At 32.2% G+C, this 23,905-nt stretch overlaps 1 protein-coding gene across 8 annotated transcripts; it reads right to left on the bottom strand.

Annotated features, from left to right (window-relative positions):
- Positions 1-3,034: 3,034 nt before the first annotated feature.
- On the bottom strand, positions 3,035-8,104 carry LOC118051959 (disease resistance protein At4g27190-like). 8 transcript variants are annotated; one of them, XM_035062761.2, is made up of 5 exons: positions 7,967-8,104; positions 4,538-7,758; positions 3,966-4,095; positions 3,768-3,813; positions 3,035-3,647 (listed from the first exon to the last, which is right to left on the bottom strand). In XM_035062761.2, exon 2 carries the CDS (start codon positions 7,750-7,752, stop codon positions 5,560-5,562), a length of 2,193 nt encoding a protein of 730 aa, XP_034918652.1. In that variant the 5' UTR covers positions 7,753-7,758; positions 7,967-8,104; the 3' UTR covers positions 3,035-3,647; positions 3,768-3,813; positions 3,966-4,095; positions 4,538-5,559. The 8 variants fall into 8 exon arrangements, with proteins under 8 accessions (XP_034918652.1, XP_034918653.1, XP_073263122.1 ...); XM_035062762.2 differs by having other exon boundaries at positions 3,987-4,095; XM_073407021.1 differs by having other exon boundaries at positions 3,035-3,813; positions 4,538-4,955; positions 5,081-7,758.
- Between the last annotated feature and the right edge of the window lie 15,801 nt (positions 8,105-23,905).

The raw sequence follows: 23,905 nt of genomic DNA, 5'->3' as shown, positions 1-23,905 counted from the left end.
GGCTGGCTGGTCAATGGTGGGTGGCCGGCGGATGATAAATAAAGGCAGCAAACATGGAGGCATAGGACAAGGTGAATGTCATTGAGTTGACCAAAGGGGATGTATTCTCATGCCTCCACTTGACAATAATTAGTTGTTTGTTGGGTAATTAATTTCCAAAATTATATGTTAGTCAGCTTAAAAATTATTTTTTATTTTTGGAAAACATTTCATTTGCTAAATAGAAAATGTAACTAAGAAATTAACTATTAGTTGTATCACACTAAGCTTCAATTGATTGTTTTAGAGTTTTAAAAAATATATTTTCTCTCTTGATTTTTAGAATTCATATTTTAGGATTAAAATTTATTACATTTATTTGAATGCATCACTCCAGCATAAGTACATTCTTAAGATTGCTCGAAGATAAAATTTAGTCTCAATTAAAATGTAATCTGATTTAAAATACTATTAATGTCAAATAAAAAAAATATATATCACAATAATAAGGTGATTGATTTTATAGAAAGTTTGAAGTCATTTTTTGACAATTGATTATACATTATAAATTATTTTTCGAGTGTTAGAAAAAAATATTTTTTTTTATTAGATGATTTAAACTAAATTTTAAATTCTTTTTAAAGGATTGTAAAGATTTATTTTTGAGTCATCAATTTTAAATTCTTTTTTAGATGATTTTAAAGATGTATTTTTCAATTTATTTAATATATTAGAAAGAATTTAATAAATATTTTTTAAATACAAGTTATAAGATTTAAACTAAAAAAATAGCATATCTTCTTAATTAACCACTAATCCATCTTCTTAATTTTGTCTTACACTTGATTATAGTTGCTAAGATAAATGTTATATTTCTTCTTGACTGCAATAGAAGATATTAAAAATTATTTAACATTGATGACCCAAATGCTAAATTAGCTTGCTCTCAATTATCAGCTTTGATTTAAACCCAAATGTATCCATCCATGGATCCATTCACTGTTGAAAAGAAAAGTCAGAATGAAGTGCAAACACGGGAATTTAGCACCACAAAAGTATGAAGGAATAATTTAGAAACCATTAGACTTGTTGTTATATTTCAAAATAGTATTATTAATATATTCTATAGTTTACGTAACCATATTTTAATTTAAATTAGTTAGAACTTGAATTTTATCGGGTTTTAAATTAAATTAGTTGAGAATTGATAGAATGAAACCTGTTAATTTAATAAGTGTACTCAAAACTTGATTGATGTAATTAAAATTAATTTATTATATTTTTGAATTTAATTAGGAAGAATTCAAATTAACCATCTTTGACCTAAGAACAGGGCTTTGAATCAAGTGATGACAGACCAAGTTCAATAACTTTTTGTCAAAAAGCTTAGCAAATTGATCTGGCTAGGCTAAGGCTAGGGCATGGAGCACATGGATGGTTCTGAGAGCCGACAATTCTTTACGCGAAAAAGGAAAGTTTGACTAATGTTTTTGGTTCACATAGTTTTTAGATTTCTGTGTCCTCCTCTCCAACTTGCAGAGCACATTAACTCTGCTGCTAGAAGATCACAGATGCAATAAGGCCTCAACAGCTAACATAACATTGACTTTTGTTTTGCTCATTAATGAGAGGATTTCTTATGCTTGCATTCTTTAATGACCATTATGAACTGTCCTTCAATATGGGCCCAAAGACTTGATTAGAAAAATATGACTTCGTGTTTTTTTTTTTTTTGAAATTGATGTCTTATTGGATTTTATTTCTATTTTTGTTTTTAGTATATTAAGAAGCTGTGGTATAATATTCTTGTATTGCAAGAGAATTATGTAATGTGATTGTTGTTTTGAGTAAATCTTTGCACCGGACAAACTTTAGTATATTGTCTTTAATTTCATCTTCTCATCGTTTTTAATAATTTGATTGTCTTTAATATAGGCTTTTTATCCAGGGATATTTTTATAATTTCATTTTCTTTATATTATAAAATGATATAAATACCCTTAAAAATTGCAAAATACTAAACTTGCATAAAGGGGTTTTTTAGACTTTATATATTTTCTATACAATGAAATTATAACTCTGGAGTTGATTTCATGAAAAGTCATTGCATTTAGTTTTATCATATATGATATTATATATTTTTTTATTGATTTTTTTGTTTGATTTAATATTAATGAAGTATATTAATTATGTATAGAGCGAATGTAAGTTTAGACTGTTAAAAAATAAATAGATCCATAACTTGTATTTAATAAAAATAATTATATTTATGAACTTGTTTTGGTTAAGTAAATATATAAAATAATAATAATAATAATAATTTATAATTTGATAATAAGGTAGTATTTGTATATTCACAATACACTATACATGTTTTAACCACAATATTTTGAAAAAAAGAAAGAAAGGACACCCTGATATTTAAACACAATGCCCAGATGCCAGCAAACACGAAAACAGAGAAGAAAAGATGGGAGCCTCAAGACACGAGATTTCTTAAACATCATGGGAACCCAGAATATGGGATATCTTAGGGGTTCTGGTGAGAAGTATGCAGCTTCATAACCATTGTACATAGGCTCAAAGCCATTACAGCAACTAAAGAAACCAGAAGATGTGAACTAGAAGTCAAGTTTTTATTGGGAGATGATATTGATCGAAGCCATCATGACCATATATGACCATGAATGTGTGAGCACAACTAAAATGGAAGACAGCCTTGTATGTGCATAAGAAACCGTGTCCAAGAAAAACAAGCTAAAAGGCAGTCAAGTTTCCATGTTTTATGGTGGTCTTTGACTTGACAAAAAACATACATCAAAACGCATTTCCCTCCTCCTCCCCCACCGCAAGTACAAATTGCTAAAATCATAGCGCCGCCAATAAAATGAAGACAGCTAGAGTAGTACTTAGAACCAAACCCAGCCAACCATATCACTATCAGTTCAATAATCACCAAGCATCCATTACTATGCACAGACCGGGGCTAAAGTGGAACCAAGGGAAACAATCATGCAAGTGAACTGGAAGAAGAGCATAGTTACCGGTGTTCACGTATTTCAATTTAGCTATGGCCTTTTCAATATCCTCTCGATGATTATAAAAAAAAGCATAGTTGTCAGTGTTCATGTCAGATGTTCAGCAACAGAACAAAGAGCCAGTCACTTGGCACATAACAGATATTTGATATTTTTTTTCTCAGAATGTAATGATTTGAAGGAATGAAGGGGATAATGCAGAATCATATTGCGCAGGATACATTGTTGCGGCTGAGCATGAAGCTGAAAAAATCAACTCATCAGTTGTCAGGTTACTGAGCAGGTATTACGGAAGCCACTTGGACTATGAGAAGAAGCATTTGATAAACAGAGGAATCAATAAGAAAGGAAGTCTTAAGAAAGGAAGCATTAAAATGGTTATGGTTGAGGCTAATAATTCATTAAAATTAAATTAAAGGCAAACAGAGAGATTCAGAGAAAGAGAAATACAATCCATTATTATATTCTCCTACCAAAACTCGACAAAGGGACGAAGGACATCCTTGGCATTAGGATTCTCGCACTCCACCACTGACTCCCACCATTATTTTGGTTTTATTTTCGTTCTTCTAAGAGAAGGGGGAGGAGATGGTTGCCCTCTCTATGCATGAGACCAAGTGAATCACAAGCCTGAAAAACACCAACGATAGTCCTAATTATCAACTTAGCAGCCTCTCTATCACCATAAGCAGAACAGAGGACATAGCTGAAACAGCGCAAGAGTGATTCAGAGTATGCTTTCTTTCCTACCCTTATTCATTCATAAATAAGAGGCTTGTCATCCTTCACCATCCTCCTACAAAAAGATCACCAAGTAATTAAAAACCATAAACTTTGAAACCAATCGAACTCTCAAAAATACTATCCATCTAGCATATCTGGAATATTCATATAAATCAATCACAATTAAAGCCAATAATTCAAAACTAAAACATATATAATGCTTACCAAGCCGTAAGGGGGATCTACCTTAATGGTGTCCCACAACCATGCAAGGCCATGAAGGACATCCTTAGCATCAGGATGCTCCCTCTTCACTACTGACTCACGCCATTCTTTTGCTTCCTTGTGGATCAAACTTAATGCAGACAACAAGGCTTGAATCAGGAAGAGAATTGGTTATAAGTAGACAGAAAGATTCAGAGAGACAGAGAGAGGTTATGTACTCAGATATCCCACAACAATTAAAAGGAATCATTCCAAATCCACCATAATCATCGATCTCAGAAGAATGTCAAGCAATCAAGCTCTTATTTTATTTTAAAAAATGTTTTAAGTGCCTTTATTTTTAATACAAAAAACTTTCTATTAATAAAAAAAATTGTTTCGGTAAAAAATTCATGTATTAGAAAAAAATAATTCGTTTAACTTAAAAATTTAAATCATATCCTTCTCTAGAAAATATATATTTTAATTGTAAAAGATTTTAAAAACTATCTCATTACGTGTAATTAAATTAAAGGCATATTGAGAGAATGAGAGAGAGAGAGGAATTAAAAAAAGGGTGCGTAACTGCGTACCTGTAATTCAATATTATATTATATTATATTAAAGGCAGAGAGCAGAGTTCGCCTCCTACAAAAACTTTACGAAGGGATGAAGGACGTTCTTAGCATTAGGATGATCCCACTCCACTACAGATTCCCACCATTCTCTTGGATATATAAAGATATTTTGAAGAGAAGGGAGAGCAGATGGCTGACCATTTTCAAGAAACGAAAGACAAATTGGCATCCTCTTCAGCTTCTGACAATTTGCTATCCAAATATGTTGGAGAGAATCACAAACCAGTTTTGTACTACAAATACTTTTCAGTTCTGGTAATCCTTTCAATTCTAGATTTCTTAACTTTGAGAGTTTGAATTCGGTGCTGCTATTGCTGCTTTCTTCAACCATAACCGCTTCTTCATCTGATCTTGTCCCTACTATCTCCTCCATCTTCTCACAATTAAAAACTCTAATTACTTTCAAGTTTACGAAATATGGTAGCAAGAGAATAGGGAACAACTTCTTCATACTTCTACATCCATAGCAATTAAACTCTTTAAGACCAGAAAATATACCATTATAAGATGGCAATGGTAAGGGAACAGAGCAGAACCAAGAAGATGAAACCAAGCTCTCGATGCTATTGCTATCCCATATCGTGATAACCTCCAGATCAGTTGCATACTTTATTAGAGAGGAAACATCACATGAAGATTTATAAATAACCAGTTCTTGAATGTCATTTGGGAACATGACTTGAAAATCTCCATCCGTATTGATACTCAAATTACACAAGGCAACTGTTTTACTTGTGTGATAATCATCCATCATTCTACTATAATCATCTCCATCCAGCAGTCCTACAAAAATACAGTACGTACTTAGTGATCGGGTCTTATCTCGAGAATTAAGATACTCCACAAAGTCAGATTGACCTTCAAAATGGCATACCAAAGTTTCCAACTCCCTCAAGCATCCTACTTCCTTTCCTTTGACTGTTATCGGACAAGTAAGAAACTCATCCTCTAATACAAAGACTTGCAGGTGAGAGAGTTTAGGTAATATCCCATTGAGGAAAACTCTTTTCCCCAAATCCATTCATCCTAAGATATCTCAGGTTGGATAGACATTCCATGCCTTGAGGCATCTTTTCAAGTGCAGTACGAGAGAGGTCTAACCTCTTCAGTGCCTTGAGCTTTTTTAATGATGGTACAAGCCTTAAGTTCGCACACCTTTTAAGCAATAATGCAGTAAGACTCACCAATTCAGAAACAGAATCAGGCAAATTTATGATATTTGTATGAGACAGATCAAGAACCTTGAGTTCGTGCAATTGCTCAAAAAAAGAAGCTGCAATAAATTCCAACCCTTCATTATTGCGTAACAATAGAGTTGACAGATTGGGACACCTTGGTGAATGGCTGGATGGAATTTCCTTGAAATAACAATCCTTCAAAGAGACTCTCAGTAGATCTTCTTTCCACATATCCACATCTGGTATTTCTTCCTCATATTCCCTGACCATAACTGGAGAGTTTATTTGGAGTATTTGGAGGGACATATCCCTAATCAAGTCGTGCATCTTGACACATCTACGATGATAACGATCAAAACAACTTTCCAGTAGACAAACATTTTCAAGTTTATTAAGCATCGTGTGGCCCTCGTCAAATGCTGCTTGTCTGCTCCTCGTTCCTTCAACTATTCCCTCATCAATCAAATAACATATCAACTCCTCCCTTTCAATCTTATGATCTTCAGGATATAATGTACAATACAGGAGACATTGCTGTAGTGCTAAATCATTATCTAGCCGATCATAACTCAACCTCAACAACTGGAATACCTCATCTTCCATGTCTCTAAATTTTGATTCTTTCAATTTCTTCAATGTATTTCTCCACTCATGTAGGTCATTCACTCCCCTCATGCTTCCTGCCATTGTAATAATTCCTAAAGGCAAACCGGCACATTCCCTAACAACATCTACTGCAATTCGTTCCATTTCTGGAGAAAGTGCTATGTCATTTCCAAGCCTCTCAATAAACAAAATCCAAGCTTCTTCCTTCAAAATAGGCTGCACTTTGATTGTGTGTTGGGTTTTCATCTGTTGGCAAATTCTTCCTGATCGACTGGTAAGAATCAGCTTGCATCCCTTAACTTGGTCAGGAATTCCCAGCTTTTGTAAGTCAAAAGCCTTCCACAGATCATCTAAAATCAAAACCCATTTCTTTTTCTTCATTAATTCTTTTCTCAATATGACCGCTCTGTGCAGCTCCTCATCTTCATTAGAAAGATCTAAACCAATACATCTTGCGAAACTTTTCTGCAATCTGTTAATGCTGGTATCTTGTGAAACAGTAATCCAGAAAACATGATTGAAAGTGTCTGGTCTTTCTAGAAGCTGATTATATATGTGTGTCACCAATGTAGTCTTACCCACTCCGCCCATCCCATAGATGCCAATTCTTGAAACTTTATCATGCATCAACGAAGACCAGATAATCTTCTTATGGTCTTCGAATGCTTGACCCACCAGCTTTCTCGTCGGTAGTGCATCTCCTTTAATCTCATTTGTGTTGCTTGCAAGCCCGCCAGAAGAGCTAGCTGCTGCGCCAGGCTGCACTAATCTTCCACTATTCTTCTCCACATCCTTATCCTCCTCCATTGGTTCTGTCCTCACTCTAACCATGTCCTCCACAATATTCATAATTACATCATTGTTTGCTAATGGAGCACGGGGTCGATCATAATATCTTCCATGGTCAAGACACAATGGGTCTGTTGGCTGGGATGAATCTCCTCGAGGCTCGTCAGCTTGATTAATTGATGTTCTCTCATGAAAGATACCTCTCAGAAGCTCAATGTCTTCATCAGTGAAGCTACTCAGCCAATGTTCGCGCTCTCCAACGAAAAGAGCATCTCCTTCTTGTGCCATCACTTCATCATTGTTTTGTTCTTGGACAGAAGCTAAAATTGTATTGGTGACCTCGTTATTGCTTGAGCCTGCTATGGTTTTAAGTTTTTTTTCTGGAGGGCCATCCATTGCTGCACGGACTGCATTTCGAACTTCTTCAGGAGCTTTCTCACATATTTTAACACCACGCCCTTTCACTCCTGACAAATGCCATTTGATCCTCGAAATGGAAGTATTCTCGGCAAATAAATGCCCACAAAATTTACACTTCATGCCACCATTATTCATATCTTCAACATCATTCCAAAATGGATCATTTGATCGAACCATTTTTTCCTATAGAAAATAAAAGTCAAAGTATTGAAAAAAAATTAATGGAAGTTAAATTAATTGAAAAAACAAAGTGTAAAACTAAACTAATTAAGCAAAAACAGCAGAGAATAATAGTTACAACCGTTTCTTTACTTAAAAAGACTCAAACAATAGTTTCATATGAAAACAGAAACACCAACACAATGAAGAAGATGAAGTTTAAGTACTTTACCTGGATTGAAGATGTTCTGCAAGAGCTGATTTGCTTAAGCAGTATGCAGAAAAGAAGAGCAGAAAGCACAGATGGGAGAAGAGTATGTGGCTAACAATAGCTTGGAAGAGTTTGATAGCTGTAACCTGTTCAACCTCAATAATGTCATCTTGTGGACCCAGTTGTTGTGGAAACTTTGAAAACTTATATAATTCAGAATGACTGTAACCTGTCAATGTTCGAACTTAGAAATTACAGATCAATTCTTCAACTTTACATGCAGAGTGCTAAGTAATTATGTTACACTTTCAAATTTACTTATGCGGTTATTCTACTATTCACTATCATATGAAATAGTGTTTGTTTTCTTTATTTTTTTTTTCTAATTTCTAATTCCAATATTTAGTTTACTAGAGATTGAGTTTCATAATTTATTATAATTTGTTTTATATGTGGTTAGCAACGGTCTTATAATCCGTGTCACGGGTTTGACATGTTTGAGTTGAATTTTTTTTGTTTTTTTATAATTGATTTTTTTTAAAAAAATATTTATCTTTTAATATTGGGTTGATTGAGAATTATATTTCATGATTTATTTTTGTTTGGTGGGTTAACTCATTTGGCTATAGTTTTTTTTTTCTTTTTGAATTGATGGTTTTTTTTTTAAGAAAAACAAAAATCCATCTTTCAACATTGGATTGATTAATAATTAAGCTTCATTATTTATTTTTATTTGCTTTCTATATATAAGGTTATCTCGATCTCATGACTTAGATCATAGGTTTAACAGATTAACCCAGTTGACTTGAGTTTTTCTTATCTTTTTTTAATGAACATTTATTTTTCAATTTCATCATTTGGAATTGAGTTGATTATGAATTAGGCTTCATGATTTATTTTTGTTTGCTTTCTATGAGATTTATCTCTGTCTTATGACTGGGGTCACCTTAGATTGAAAATTTCGTTTTTGAATTGTTATCATTGGTTCGTCATGACCTGGGTCATGAGTTTTGATATATTAACTCAGGTTATTTTTATTTTTTTATTTATTTTTTTCAACTTAATCCTTCAATATTGAGTTAATTAAAAATTGAGCTTTATGATTGTCATAACTCAATTTTTGACCTTTTTATTTTTTTTTATTTGAAAAATGATAAAAAAAAATAAAAATAAAATAAATGAACAATGAATTAAAATTTGGGTTAAGGGCAACATGATTTGAAGTTTAAAGATTTAATTAAACTCTTGACTAGTTTAATTAATTAAATCAAAGGCTTAATTGAAGAATTTGTTTAATTAAAATTTAGATTATTTTAATTGATGAAATCAAGAGTTTAATTGAAGAAGTGATGAGTTTGAGGACTTAATTAAATTTTGATTTAATTAATTAAAGGAATCAGGGGTGTAATTGAAAAAAATACCAAAGTTTGGAGCTGATTCAAGAAAAAATTGCTAGAAAATTAAAGTCCAAGGACCAAATTGAATAGTCCAAAAACCCATGACTGTTGTGTAAATGGCACTATAAATCAAGGATTCAATTGACTTAATCCAAGGGTACAATTAATGATTAAGATCTCAATTGTGAAGTTCAAACATAAGTTTGAAAATCCCTTCCATTTCGCCTGGGCAGCCTATTCAATTCAATAGCCTTGCATTTGTCTTTGCACAGAAAAGCACAGAATCAGTCAGAACAGAAATCAGCCAGCGTCTCATCATCTTCTTAGTTCCTTCAGCATCTCAAAAGCTACTGGAACACGAAAGCAATCGGTGAACACAGAAGCAAAGGAAAAGCAGAAGAAGGAGCATAGGAGAAAAGGTAGTGTTGGCCAGCCCGAGCTTCACCATCATCTTCATCGCCTCGCAGAGCAGGTAAGCCGTTCCCCTTTATTTCTGTTCTTCAAATTGAGTTGCAATTGAACTGTGCGAAGGTATTTAATTACCTTCGCACAGTTCAAGGCACGCGTGAATTCACTTCACGCGTGCGTTTTGATGCAGCCCAGCCGGGCTGGCTGGGCCCAGCCCATGTGGGCTGAGCGGGGCCCAGCCCAAAAATAAAAAATATAAAAATATAAAAAATATATAATAAAAATTGTGTAGGTAAAAAAATATATAAAATAAATTTATTGTTTTATTTATTTATTCATTGACGTCAGAGTCAGAATAAACATACAATTTAAATTTATTTCATTGTATTTTACTTGGTTATATAAAAATGTGCATGCAAAAAAAAAAAAAAACTTAAAATAAAATAAAATAAATTTATTTGGTATATTCACTGACGCCAGAGTCAGGAATAAAAAAAAATACTAATGTAAATTTATGTTATTTTATTTTGTTTTTATTTAGCTACATTAAAAAATAAAAATAATGTGTAGGCGTAAAAAATAAATTGATTTTTATTTGTTTATTCACTGACGCCAGAGTCAGAAATAAAAAAAAACATTTGATTTAAATTTATTTTTTTAGCTACGTAATATTTATCAACGCCAGAGTTGGAAATATTCGTAGTTAATATTCACTGGCGCCAGAGTCAGGAATATTGTAAGAGAATTTTCATAACATAAAAAAAAAATAAACATTTAGCAATTTAAGACGAAACTAACAATGCAGCTTGCCTCAGGCAGGACGTTAAAGGGATGATAATATCTTCCATTTTACGTAACCAGTCCCGAACCATAGAATCTCTGTTGACCAGTTAGGGTTTCTAGTGACCATAATACTAGGTGGCGACTCCTTATCCACATTAAAGAACATGATGTCAGAAATCTGTTCTTTCCAAAGAGTTTTAAAATTTTTATAAGGCCACTGCGATGTCGGGTGCGACAATGATTTGTTTTGATTTGTTTTATATGAGGTTATCATGGTCTCATGATCTAGGTCGTAAATTTGACAGACTAAATCAGGTTGGCCTGTATCAATCTAATAATTTTTCATTTCAATATTATTTTTTTAAAAAAAAGATATTGTCTTAAATTTTTATAAATCAAACTAAGTTTTTACTGGTATCCAGGTTGTTTTTTTAACCTCATTAAATTGGCTAGCTTATATTGGGTCAAACTCCACATGTTTAAAAAATATTATTTACTCTAACAATGTGCGGATGTTTCTTTTGTATATTAAAACTTTTTTTATTTTACCCATAGTATTATTTATATGTAGGATAGTGTATTGGACACCACCAAAGACAAAAACTCCAAGCTCATGAGATAAATGCCGATGCTTCCTTTGACGTTAACAGCTATGTCGTTTGATGGGAGGGAGATCAACAAATCAAATTGGAGCTTAAATTGAAGTCCTGAATGAAGCTCATGTTAATGTATTTTTCTTTTTTCACTTTTGTGATTTTGCTGTGGAAATTCTAGCTTTAGAATTTTCTATGAGCTCTAAGGATGTGAATTTCATTTCTTAACTTTCTAGGTTCAAATTTTGAGGTTAGAAGAAGTTTATGAAATTTATTTGAATATACCAGACAAATGTAGGGGTTTTGTTTTACCTGTAATTATTATACTTTGGAGTGTTTGGTAAGATGAATAAATTATACAAAATTCTAAAACAGCGCAGACATTAACTGTTCATACACTCACATTAAACTATTTTATCCTTAGTTGACATACTCAGAAAGCTTGGGCTTGGAGGTAGGAAAATTATTTTTATGAGATTTATTAGTTATTACAATAAACAAAAAAAAAAGTTAATTGGTATTTTTATATCTTTCATCTATATTGTAATTACTTAATCACCCTTAAAAGAAAAAAAAACATTTTTCTTAGGTCAAGGGACTTTTTAGGTTTTTCAAATTTTTTGTCAAGTGCAATTACTTAAATGCCCATAAAAAAATAATATTTCTTAGCTTTGAATGCAATGACCTCTAGTTATTTAGTTAATTTTTTTTTTATTTTCATGTGGGGTTAATGGTGATTAAATCTTTTAATATATATATATATATAAAATTATATTTAAATTAAAAAGTGGTTGGCATATAACTAGCACGCACTAGAAAGTGGGCACTGCTCATGCCTTTTGATTGGTGTGTGTGGCACCAAAACAACTCTGAACATCACCATTCGAGATGGTGTTTGATGCGCCTCACCCACCCCCGTCATTGTCATGAGGCGTGTGCTGTTAGATGATCAACGACTAAGCTCCGACAACATGTTTTTTATTCCCTCTCGCTTTCCTCTCTCTCCCTCCTAGAAAAACATGATGTCCATTGCAAGAAAACAAAGAAGTCTAGTTATTTGTTTGTTAATTCAAATTAAGTCCTCATTCTTTTTAATATAATGTATTTGGTCTTGAGTCCTTCATTAAGTTTTTTTTTTCTTTCAATTTCATCCCTATATATTTGATTTTTATATTAGATTTGGTACTTATTCTTTTAATTGCAATGTATTTGGTCTTAAATCCTTTATTGAATTTTTTTTCAATTTCATCTCTTGACATTTTATTTTTATATCAAATTTAGTCATCATTATTTTTATATCAAATTTAGTCATCATTATTTTTATTGTTATTTTTAGTTTTTCTTATCCTTTTCTTAATTGAAATTGTTTTCAATTTCACCTCTAATTATTTTTTATGTCAATTTTTTTAATTTTTTTTTCAAATTTATATGTACGTAATTCTTTTGGTTGGTTGAGAATTTTACTTTTTTATTTTTTTTTAGTTTGCCTTTTATGTCATGATCCGACCACATGATCTGTGTTACAAGTTTTGAAGGTTGGACTAGATTGGCTTCGATCATTTTTTTTTTTAATTTCATCCATTATCATTGAGTTTGTTAAAAATTGATATTCTTTTTTTTTTATTTATTATTATTTATATTTTCTTTTTGTAGAGTTATTCCAATATCATATCTTGGATCGTGGATTCAACAGGTTCACCAGGTTTGACTGAGGCATTTATTTTATTTTATTTAATTTTTTTCCTTCAATATTAGGTTGGTTTAAGAATTGAGCTTTGTGATTTTATTCAGTTTACTTTCTATACAATTATCTCGGTCCCGTAACTAGGTTATAAATTTAATTTGATTTTTGCTATAGCTAGATGATAAAAGATTATCATGTTCGGTTCTTTTGGAGGATATATTTTTAGAATTCACCTATGTGATAGCTCAAACATACTCGGGTCAATTTCTATTTTTCTTTTTATAATTTTTTATTTATTGAGAATTAAGATTCATATTTTTTTCATATTTCTTTCTATGCAATCATCCCATTCTAATTTGATTTTTTTTACTTTGTTAACTAATAAGATCATTAAGATATTTTAGGAATATTGTGAAGATATATTTTCATAATATTAACAAGCATTCATCTTTTGCATTTAATTGTTGTTTTTTTTTTTTTTGCTTTATTTGTTATCAATATCTTATTTTCTAATCATATTATTAAATTAACCAATTTTATTAAATTCATTTGAGTTAATGACTAGAATCTTATATTTTTTTTGTTTTTTTAGAATATATTTTTTTAAAAATAGGTAGATAGATTGAGCACAAGCCACCTATCTAGTATTGACTAGACCGGGTAATGTTTTTTGAAATTATTTGGTGTATCTCTGGACAATACAAAAAATTGATTTGTCATGTCCAAGGTGGTTCTAGAGGAGAATTGTTTTTGTCCCATTACAAGGAGTAGAACAAGCTTCTCAAATTCTCGACATAAGGATTGTGATTTATAAAATAATTATACTGCCTTTCATATAAAATATAACATGGTAGAAGATTGGTTATCTTTTCTTTGTTTTCTCTCTCTGTTGTAGGAAAAAAAATAGCTTTAAATCGAAGTCCGAAGCTCATATAATTTAATTGCAGTAATTACTGGCTTTTGTATCACAAAGATTTTCATTTTAGACAAAACTACAAATCAACTCTCAAACTACTTACATGACTAAGCCAATCCTCGCTGTTGTTAGTGAAAACATTATGGCTGCCCCCACATGAGCAAACATTATGGAAATTGAAATATTTTGAGGCCTCATATTGGTTATTGAAACAAATGGTTTTGTATGCAAGAAAGCAAACCATTCAGAGGGGTCAACTATTTAAAAAATAGTATTGGTATTAAATTACTTTTTATTGATAAAAAAATATCTTTTAATAAATAGTTGGTGAATTATGTGATAAAAAAATATCTTTTAATAAGCTGGTCTAGTAAATATAAGTAGATTTTAGACCTATTCCATTAACAACAATTTTGGATAGGAATGTTTTTTTTTTTTTTTTTAGAGAAACTTAGTTTATTTTTCAAGTCCCTAAATTTATAGGGAAATTTAAATTCTAATTTACAAGCTTTTAAAATGTATATATTTATATCTATAATATATTTTTTAAACTTGACTTGAGGGTCAATTTAAGACAAGTTTTGGCTCGCGAGTTAAGTAGGGGTGACCTGAGTTAACTTGATCAATTTATTTTTTTTGTATAAAAAAATTAACATTATTTAAAAAAAAATTAACAGATTTTAACTAAGTTTTTCTTGGGGTTGGCCAGGTCATAGGTCAACCTATATTTATGTCTAAGTCATATATAATCAATTCTTTTTTTTTTCCTTTTATTGAAACCTGGTCGGCTTAAATTCCACATCACAAGTCAACCTGGATCAAATTTTAAAACAGTGCTCTGTAGCCCATTGAGTATGCTTTTTTACTAAGAATTATGTATGAGTAGAATAAAGTTTTAAAATTTGAACAATTTTATAAATTTTGAAAACTGGAAAAATGAAGTACAAAACCTTCACCTATTTTAAGTGCGAGTCCTGTGTTTGAAATGTGCGTATGTATCTAGTGAGTCTTGAAATTAAATTTTGTATTATCCGATTTAGCAGTGAAGAATTGGTCATCCTTGTTTGAATATTGGGTTTAAGTCCATTAGTTTATTTGTGGCTTATAGTACTCAATAGTATATAATAAGTGTGGGTTTGAGATTGGGAGATTGGGGTACACATTGTGTTTTTTTAAATAATTTTTTACTTAAAAATATATTATAATCATTTTTTTCAGATTTTATTTTATACTTGATATTAATATATTAAAACTATCAGAAAATATTAAAAAATTAATTTTAATATTTTTTTCAAACAAAAAAATATTTTTGAAAAAACATCAAAAAAAACAAAAGTCTTCCATCACACCCTTAAGTTTATAAATTTTGAGTTTCGCATAGATTTAATAGAAATCTTAGTCAACAGGTAACTCTAATGTTTTGTTATACAACTCAACAATATAAATATTTTTAGAACCAGCTCTCAAATTAAATTTTATTAGGATGTAAACTATCATGATGATATATATATATATATATATATATATATATATATATATATATATTAAATAAATTGAACAAAATCAAAAATCAAAACTACTCTTAAAATGAAAATTTAGAAGAAATTATTATTTTTAAACACCAACAAAATATTTCATTGATATTTATCAATTTTATAGTATCGTCATGATATATTACTAGATGTTGGATTAGATATTCAAACTGATTTATTAATAAGTGTAATGGAAATATAATTAACTGAAGCGCCTTTTGGCTTCATACAAAATTTTAACTCTCATAATTATTCCAACATATATAAAAGGAAGAAAAACCTGCAGCTAAGACAGAGCAGAGAAAAAAAAAACCTTGGTGGATGATGACATAGTTTTAATGAAAAGGTCAGTTGAAATACATAGTTTTCCTTAAAAGAAAAGGGAACATGAAGTACAAAGTCTTTATGTTTATAGGAGGAGAAAAAAATAAAAGGTTATGTTTATTTTTTTTACAGATGATGAAATACTTATTTTAATTAGGCACTTTCCTTCATTATTTTCTCGAGATATTTTACTCATAATTAATAGCAATTTTAATTAATTTTACTAATTAGCAGGGAATAAATTTTGGTGGATCATGACTTCCTAGGAGGAAAATATTAATTAAATAACATGCAAAAATTACCAGCCTTGGTAATTTAATAACCAGCATGCTGTTTTACTGAGATGAATCAAGCAATAAAAACAAAAAAGATCTATAGTTTACCTGAACTTTTCTGCCAGCAAAAATAGTTTCTCCAAGTGTATAGTTACTGGTTCGCTTAAGCAATCAGAAAAGAAGAGAAATCTGAGAGAGAAGAATGGTTTAGAAAAGAAACAACCCACATGGAAGAATCAAGCAACAAAAAACAAAATATAAATAGTTTACCTGCAAAAATAGGGTTCTCTAAGTGTCTAGTTACATGTTAGCTTAAGCAATCAGAAAAAAAACAGGGATATGAAAGAGAAGAATGGCTTAGAAAAGAATGGTAGAAGAGAGAGTGTGGAAGAGATTGAATGTGAAGAGGAGGTTCTGCATCTGCTTCGTTGGCTTAAGCAGACAGAAAAGGGATATAATAGGCACAGAGAGAAGAGTGATTCAAGAAAACAAATCAATAATGTAAACAATTGCTTGGAAGAGTTTTATAGGAATCAACAAGCTGTTAAATATTTCACATGTCAATTGCTACCCCCCTCGCATCACGTGGCAACCCATTCGTTGTTAAAACTTCGAAAACCCCCAAATATTGTGGATATTATATGATTTAGATTGGCTGTGACCTGTTCGAATGTTAACGAGTGGACATTCAGAAGGGCTGTAACCTGTTCGAATGTTAATTGTATAATTAAGAAAGGCTGGCGACCTCAGTAACGTTCAAACTTGGAAACTGCAAATCAATTACCTAAGGATTATATATATATATATATATATATAGTGTAGTGGACACCACCCAAAAAGGCAGCAGTGATCATTCGGCCCTAGCCACGAACTCTCCCATTCCCATTCCCATTCCCACTACCAAAAGTAAATTGTATAATTAAGAAAAGCTAAATTGCTAAATTTAAAAACAGGACCATCTGAGAAGCCGGCATCCAACAACAGGTCAAAGATCCAATTTCCAAAAATAGACTATGTATCATGTAGTTTAACATCTCTAAGCATAATTTTTGCGATCAATCTCTTCAACAGTGAAGCTAGCTATCCAATATTCGAGCGCTTCAAGGGAAAGAGCATCTCCTTGTTGTGCCATCACTTCATTGTTCTGTTCTTGCGCAGAAGCTGAAATTGCATTAGTGACCTCGTTATTGCTTGAGCCTGCTACAGTCTTTTAGTTTTTTTTTATTTTTCTGGAGGGCCATCAATTGCTGCACGGGCTGCATCTTGAACTTCTTCTGGAACATGTTTACAAATCTTAACACCACGGCCTGTCACTCCTGATAAATGCAATTTGATCCTCGAAATGGAAGAACGTTTCCCAAATAAATGCCCACAAAACTTGTGTAATTATTTGTATAAAATTATGCATATGCATAGAATGAAATTAATAGCTTGTCGCTCATATATGGTCGCAACTAGTTCTTCTAGTAGTGAGGATGACATGTTACTAGGTACCGATCAAGAAGAGGCACCTGCACTGACTTGCGATGCTGCCTCTTCCAGCGCGGTTTCACAGCGCAGAGACGGTGTGCCTTCACAGTAAAATCAATTCACCAGCAAGTACGAGGTACATTGGAAGGACGACCTTTCAATGGAAGTTTGTTTCGGTTTTAATTTTTTTTAATTATAACATTATTTATGAACAACTAATCAATATTTCATTAATTTAATTTATTTTCAAGTTCATAAACATTGAGGCCACCCGAGTAATATTATTGGCGTTTAAATCGTCGATGGAGATTCCATAATTTCAATGGAGTCAGGTTTCCAGACATCCTGAATGGGGACCTTATATCGATGCATTGTTTGACAAATTTGAGGTTGATGTTAATTTCTAATTTCCAGCTTATTTTTAATAAATTATTATTTTTATTTTAAATAAATTGTTTATACACAAGACAAATTCGACTGGGACAAAGTATTTGACAATGTTGTGAAAAGGGTGTGGGAAAATCACTCGGCAACTAGATATGGCACTAAAAACAATTTGTCACTATGGAAGTAGGTTGCATAATTTTTGATATGAAGCACAAGAAAGGAAAACAAAAAAACGCAAGAAAAAACGGTCTCCAAGGCAAGAATGACGTGGCGGTTTGGAAGGATTCAAACCGCTATACATCCTAGGAGATGTATGGCCGCAATATATTGAGCACGTAACGTCTGAGCGGTTTACACGACACTCACAGTTTGGTGCTAGCAACCGGAACCAGCAAATTCATGGTTTGGTGACAACGTACATCGGGGGCCCTGTTCTGTTTGTTATACATGCGAAACAGATAGTAAGATTAATTTAAATGAAATATATCATCATTTCAATTGGTTTTTACTTAATTAAAATTTTTTTTCTTACAGGCTACGTCTCTTGGACGTTAGCCGAACCCAATGGAGCTGTTTGTAGAGACGAATGTGTGGAGTGAAGACTATCAAAAAGAGATGCAACAGTTCGTTGACAACCGCACTTAATACTTTGTGGTATGTTTGTACAACCATTTCATTTCGTAAGTTATTAATTTTCTTGAATTGAATATGTTTTGTTCAAGCTGAAATTGCATTAGTGACCTCGTTATTGCTTGAGCCTGCTACAGTCTTTAGTTATTTTTCCTGGAGAGCCATCAATTGCTGCACGGGCTGCATCTTGAACTTCTTCTGGAACTTGTTTACAAATCTTAACACCACGGCCTGTCACTTTAGTATGAACACTATAAGGTATGGATTATAAGAAGTAAGAAAGATATTGATTTATTTATAGAAACTACTGATGATCCTAACTCCAAAGTTTCTAAATAAAATTTCTACAACCTGTCCTTTACTTAAAAAGATTCAAGCAGTAGTTGCAGGTGAAAAAGAGAAACACCAACAAGACGAAGAAGATGAAGTATAACTACTTTACCTGGATTCAAGATGTCCTGCAAGAGCTGCTTTGCTTAAGCAGTATTCAGAAAAATAGAGCAGAAAGCACAGGCACGAGAATAGTATATGGTTTTAAGAAATAATTTGCTGGGAACAGAGAATGGTGTAATGAGATGCGATGTGGAAGAGATTGTTACAGTAATAGCACAGAGAGAAGAACGGTTCAAGAGAAAACAATAATGGAGGTGAATCAAAATCTTTTTGGTTAAACAAATATATAATATAATAATAATTTATAATACATAGTATTTGTATAATCACATTGCATGATACATGCCTTAACCTCAATATTTTTTTAAAAACAAAAAATATTTTGATAGATTATTTTTTTTATTAATTAATATATAAATTAATAAATTATTAACTTATCAAATATCTTGATTAATTAATCAATTTTCATTATCCCAAAATATATTAATTTACATAGATTTAACTGTGCATGGAAATTTTATGTGATTGGATTGAACCCAAGAAAGCTTTAGGCTCCGTTTGTTTGCAGGAAAGTGAATTCCTTTTGGAAAGTGAATTCCGGGGAAAGTGAATTCCTGGAAAGTGAATTCTGGGAAAGTATTTTCCGATGTTTGGTAGTGTTATGGAAAATGAACTGGAAAACACTTTCCAGTGTTTGGTTGTATTATGGAAAATGAACTGGAAAATAATTTATTAATGAATTAATTTTTTTTTCAAATTTATCTAATATATATATATATATATAATATCTAATATAAAATATTTAATCACTTACAATAAAAAAAATGAAATCTAAAATGTATAATGATGAATTTTTTTATTATATTCTATATTCATACATAGCTTATTTTATAAAATATAATTATATATATCATATCATATTATAGGGAAATAAGCTTGTGAAATGTTTTTTACTATTCCATGAAACTATTTATAATTCCATTAAGTACGAAATATATCCGACAAAAACTATAGTTTTAATAATATTTTTAGCATGTAATAAAATTGGATAAAATATTAAAGTTTAAAATTTACTCTAAACTATTTATTTTTAATGTTAAAAAAAATAGCACACTTAAAAAAAAAAAAAAAAAAAAGAATCCTACAGGCAAGTGAACAGTGCAAGAGAACTGCACTGTTCATTATTTTTCAGCAAACAGTGTACGCAATACACTGTTCATGTTAATTGCACTATTCATTGAACAGTGCAATTAACATGAACAATTAAGAGAAAATGGCTGTTTTTCAGTACTGGCCACTGTCGGAAAGTGTTTTCCTTTGTTTAATAAAGGAAAACACTTTCCTTTGGCAACACTGATTTATTTTCCATTGACTGAATTCATTTTCCATTGACTTTTTTTCTTGTTGTTGCCAAACACTGGAAAAGCAGGAAAGTGAATTCCAGGAATTCACTTTCCTGCAATCAAACACAGCCTTAAGAGCTTAAGAAAAAGCCTCAAATGGCCCATCTTCCCACAATTTAATTTTCTTTTGTTGTTGGTGGTGAGGATATTGACTCTATCAGTTGTCTTAGCAGCGGAAAGCGCACCTGCAGAATACCCTTGTCAGGTTAGTGACTCATCAGTTGTATTACTGAAGCCACTTGGACTATCAGAAGAAGCATTTGATAAACAGAGGAATCAATAAGAAAGGAAGTCTTAAGGTTGGTATTATGATAACAAAATCATCAGGTTGGTCAAATCTACACACACACATTAATCATTAAATGGTTATGGTTGAGGCTAATAACTCATTAAAATTAAATTAAAAGCAGACAGAGAGATTCAGAGAAAGAAATACAATACCACAACTCGACGAAGGGATTAGGGACATCCTTGGCATTAGGATTCTCCCACTCCACCACTGACTCCCACCATTATTTTGGTTTTATTTTCATTCTTCTAAGAGAAGGAGGAGGAGATGGCTGCCCATTTTCAAGCAACAGAACACAAATTTTCTTCTCCTCTAACTGGTACCGGAGCCTCTTCCAGCAATGAACTTCTCCTCTAGTACAAAGACTTGCAGGCTAGAGAGTTGAGCCAATATCGCACCACAAAACTCCTTTTCATCATTCTAAGAAACCTCAGGTTGGATAGAGATTCCATGCCTTGAGGCATCTTTTCAAGTGCACAAGTTCAAACTTCATGTGAGCAACAATGCAGTGAGACTCACCAAACCAGAGAAAGAATCAATAGGGTGAATGGCTGGAGGGAATTTCTTTAATTTGGTTGTATACTAGAGAAACTCTCACAAGATTTTTCTTTAATTTATGTAACCGTGCCTTGAGAGTTCTCTTGCATCATGTGGCCATCGTCAATTATTGCTTGCTTGCTCCTCATTCCTTCCGTTATTCCCTCCTTCCTTTCAATCACATGATCTTCAGGAAATAATGCACGACATAATCAACTTCTTCCTTTCAATCACATCTGGACCGTCGAAAATTATTGCTCATAATCATCAATCTGTGTTTAAAGTGTTACAGCTGATATAGTTACGGTTAGTGCAGGCTCAATGATTAGCTGGCAGATGCATGGACATGTTTTAGGAAGTTGTTAGAGTCAGTTAGAGTTAGTTAACAAAAGAATAAATCGCGTAATGCATGTTGGGGTTGCTAGCTGGATTACGTTGAGGGCATGCAAGAAATTAACAGGATCGTTTCTTCTCTCAACTCTCTGTTTCCTTCTTCTCCTCCCCTGTTATCCTTCTCTTCTGCTCCCCATGTTAAGCCAAGCAATCAAGCTCAATGCAACAAGAGTTAGGTTAATTAATCGAACTAATGATTGGGTCAAATTTAATATAACACACAGCAGTCATTAAGTGGATGTGGTTGAGGCTAATAATTCATTTAAATTAAATTAAGATTGTGAGAGAAGGAGAGGAATTACCTGTAATTAATTCAATATCTATTATATTATATTGAAGGTCAAGGCAGATCGCTAGCTTGGTCTTTAAAATAACCATTTTTGTTTTTAAACCCTCGAAAGACTGTCTGAGTGATGTATTAATCTCTTCTGCAAGGTGAACCCGCTCTAGGGCAGAGCTCAATTGGGAAGCTTGATAGATTCTATCTTTCTTTTCTATCTAAAATATCATTATATAATTTCTCTATCCAACTTTAGCGAGTCGCAGGAACAAACCTATTATTCATGCTTTAAAGTTTCTACGCTATTGATGGATAAGGATTTATTCATGCCAAGCCCAAAACATCACCGGTCCAGGCTTAGCCTGCGCACAAGACTGGCACCGAAAAAGGCATCGGGCTCGAACTTGGGCTCAAAATGGCAACAGGCCCGTGGCCTGATGCCTTGGGTCCAAGCACCTGTGTTCACCCATCTAGGCTTTTGGTCTAGACTCACACATGAATCCATTCCTCACTTCTAACATGCTTAGATCACTTCCTTAAACTGAGTTTATTTAAAGCTTTTTTTAGTATATTAAGAAGCTATGATATAATATTCTTGTATTGCAAGAGAATTACGCAATGTTATTGTTGTTTTGAGTAAATCTTTGCACATCATATTCAATTTTATCGTCGGTCGGTTGTTAATTACGATATTCTCAATAATTTGTTTGTTCCTCGACAACTCTAGAGTTGATTTCTCTATATCTTTGAGATGAGAAGTCATTATATTTAGTTTTATCATATATGATATTATATTTTTTTTATTGATTTTTTTTTGTTTGACTTAATATTAATGAAGTTTATTAATTATGTATAGAACAAATGTAATTTTAGATTGTTAAAAAATGAATAGATCCATAACATGTATTTAATAAGAATAATTACATTTATGAACTTGTTTTGGTTAAGCAAATATATAAAATAATAATAATAATTTATAATTCGATAATTAGATAGTATTTTTATAATTACAATGCACAATACATGTATTAACACAATATTTTGAAAAAGAAGAAGAAAGAATGCCTTGACATTTAAACCAAGCCCAGATGCCAACAAGCATGAAAACAGAGAAGAAAAGATGGGAGCCTCAAGACATAAGATTTCTTAAACATCATGGGAACCCAGAATATGGGATATCTTAGGGGTTCTGGTGATAAGAAAGCAGCTTCATAACCAAGCTATATATTTTATACATAGTACATAGGCTCAAAGCCATTAATTACAGCCACTAAAGAAACCAGATGATATTGATCGATGCCATCATGACCATATATGACCATAAATTTGTGAGCACAACATAAATTTAGGACCATAAATTTGTACATGCCCAGTTTGCTCAAGAAACTTTGTACAAGAAAAAAAGAAGCTAAAAGGCAGTCAAGTTTTCATGTTTTATGGTAGTCTTCATCTTCACAAAAAACCATACATCAAAACGCATTTCCCTCCTCTGTTGAGAAAACTAGGAACAAGTAGACACCAATTTAGCGGAATACAATTCACAAGTCCCAATTCTTTCCCTCTTTGTCCAATAAAAACAGAATCAAACAATAACCAAGCAAATAATCATACAATCAACACCAAGATTTTTACGTGGAAAACCCGATGCGGGAAAAACTACGGGACCGTAGTCCACCTAAAAACTTCCATTATTAACAAATAATAGGTTCACAACTATTCTTCCTTAGATTCAACCAAGGAATTCAACATATACATCATCAAGAATAACTTATTCTTGGATTACAACAAGATTACAAGAGAATTATTGGAGAAAAACTCACAATACTGACAGCCCTGTTTTCTGTCAAAACAGCCAGCTTACCCGACACCATTCTTCGATCCAACCGTCCAAAATAAAGAGAAATGTGTCTAGAAGCTTTTGTCAAAATTTCAGCCCAATCCAACGGTGAACGAGCTGGGAATCAAAGGAAGAGCACGGGCTGTTCTGCTGGCTCTTTTTCCTTTCTTTCTCCCGGTTTTCTTCTCCTCTCTTCTGTTTTTTTCACTCCTGCGTCTACAGTGGCAGCTGCGTCATTTTTAATTAAGAGAGGCAGCCAACTGCCTCTCCTTTAATTAATGTGGTGGTCTCCCATCACAGGGTGCGGCACCACACATAACATCCTCCTCTCCAACCTCTAGCACTAATGGCTAAAGCCATACATAGTTCATCATAATATCTTCCATGGCCAAGACACAATGGATCCGTTGGCTGGGATGAATCTCCTCG

This window comes from Populus alba, chromosome 19, assembly GCF_005239225.2.
Source record: "Populus alba chromosome 19, ASM523922v2, whole genome shotgun sequence".
In the NCBI taxonomy this organism is placed as follows: Eukaryota; Viridiplantae; Streptophyta; class Magnoliopsida; order Malpighiales; family Salicaceae; genus Populus; species Populus alba.
Note: the sequence above shows the minus strand (reverse complement) of the source record. Positions and strands in the feature narration are given on the sequence as shown.

What these genes read in the sequence shown, in the direction of transcription:
- LOC118051959 (XM_035062759.2), bottom strand. Translation starts at nt 7,752, where the DNA reads ATGGTTCGATCAAATGATCCATTTTGGAATGATGTTGAAGATATGAAT.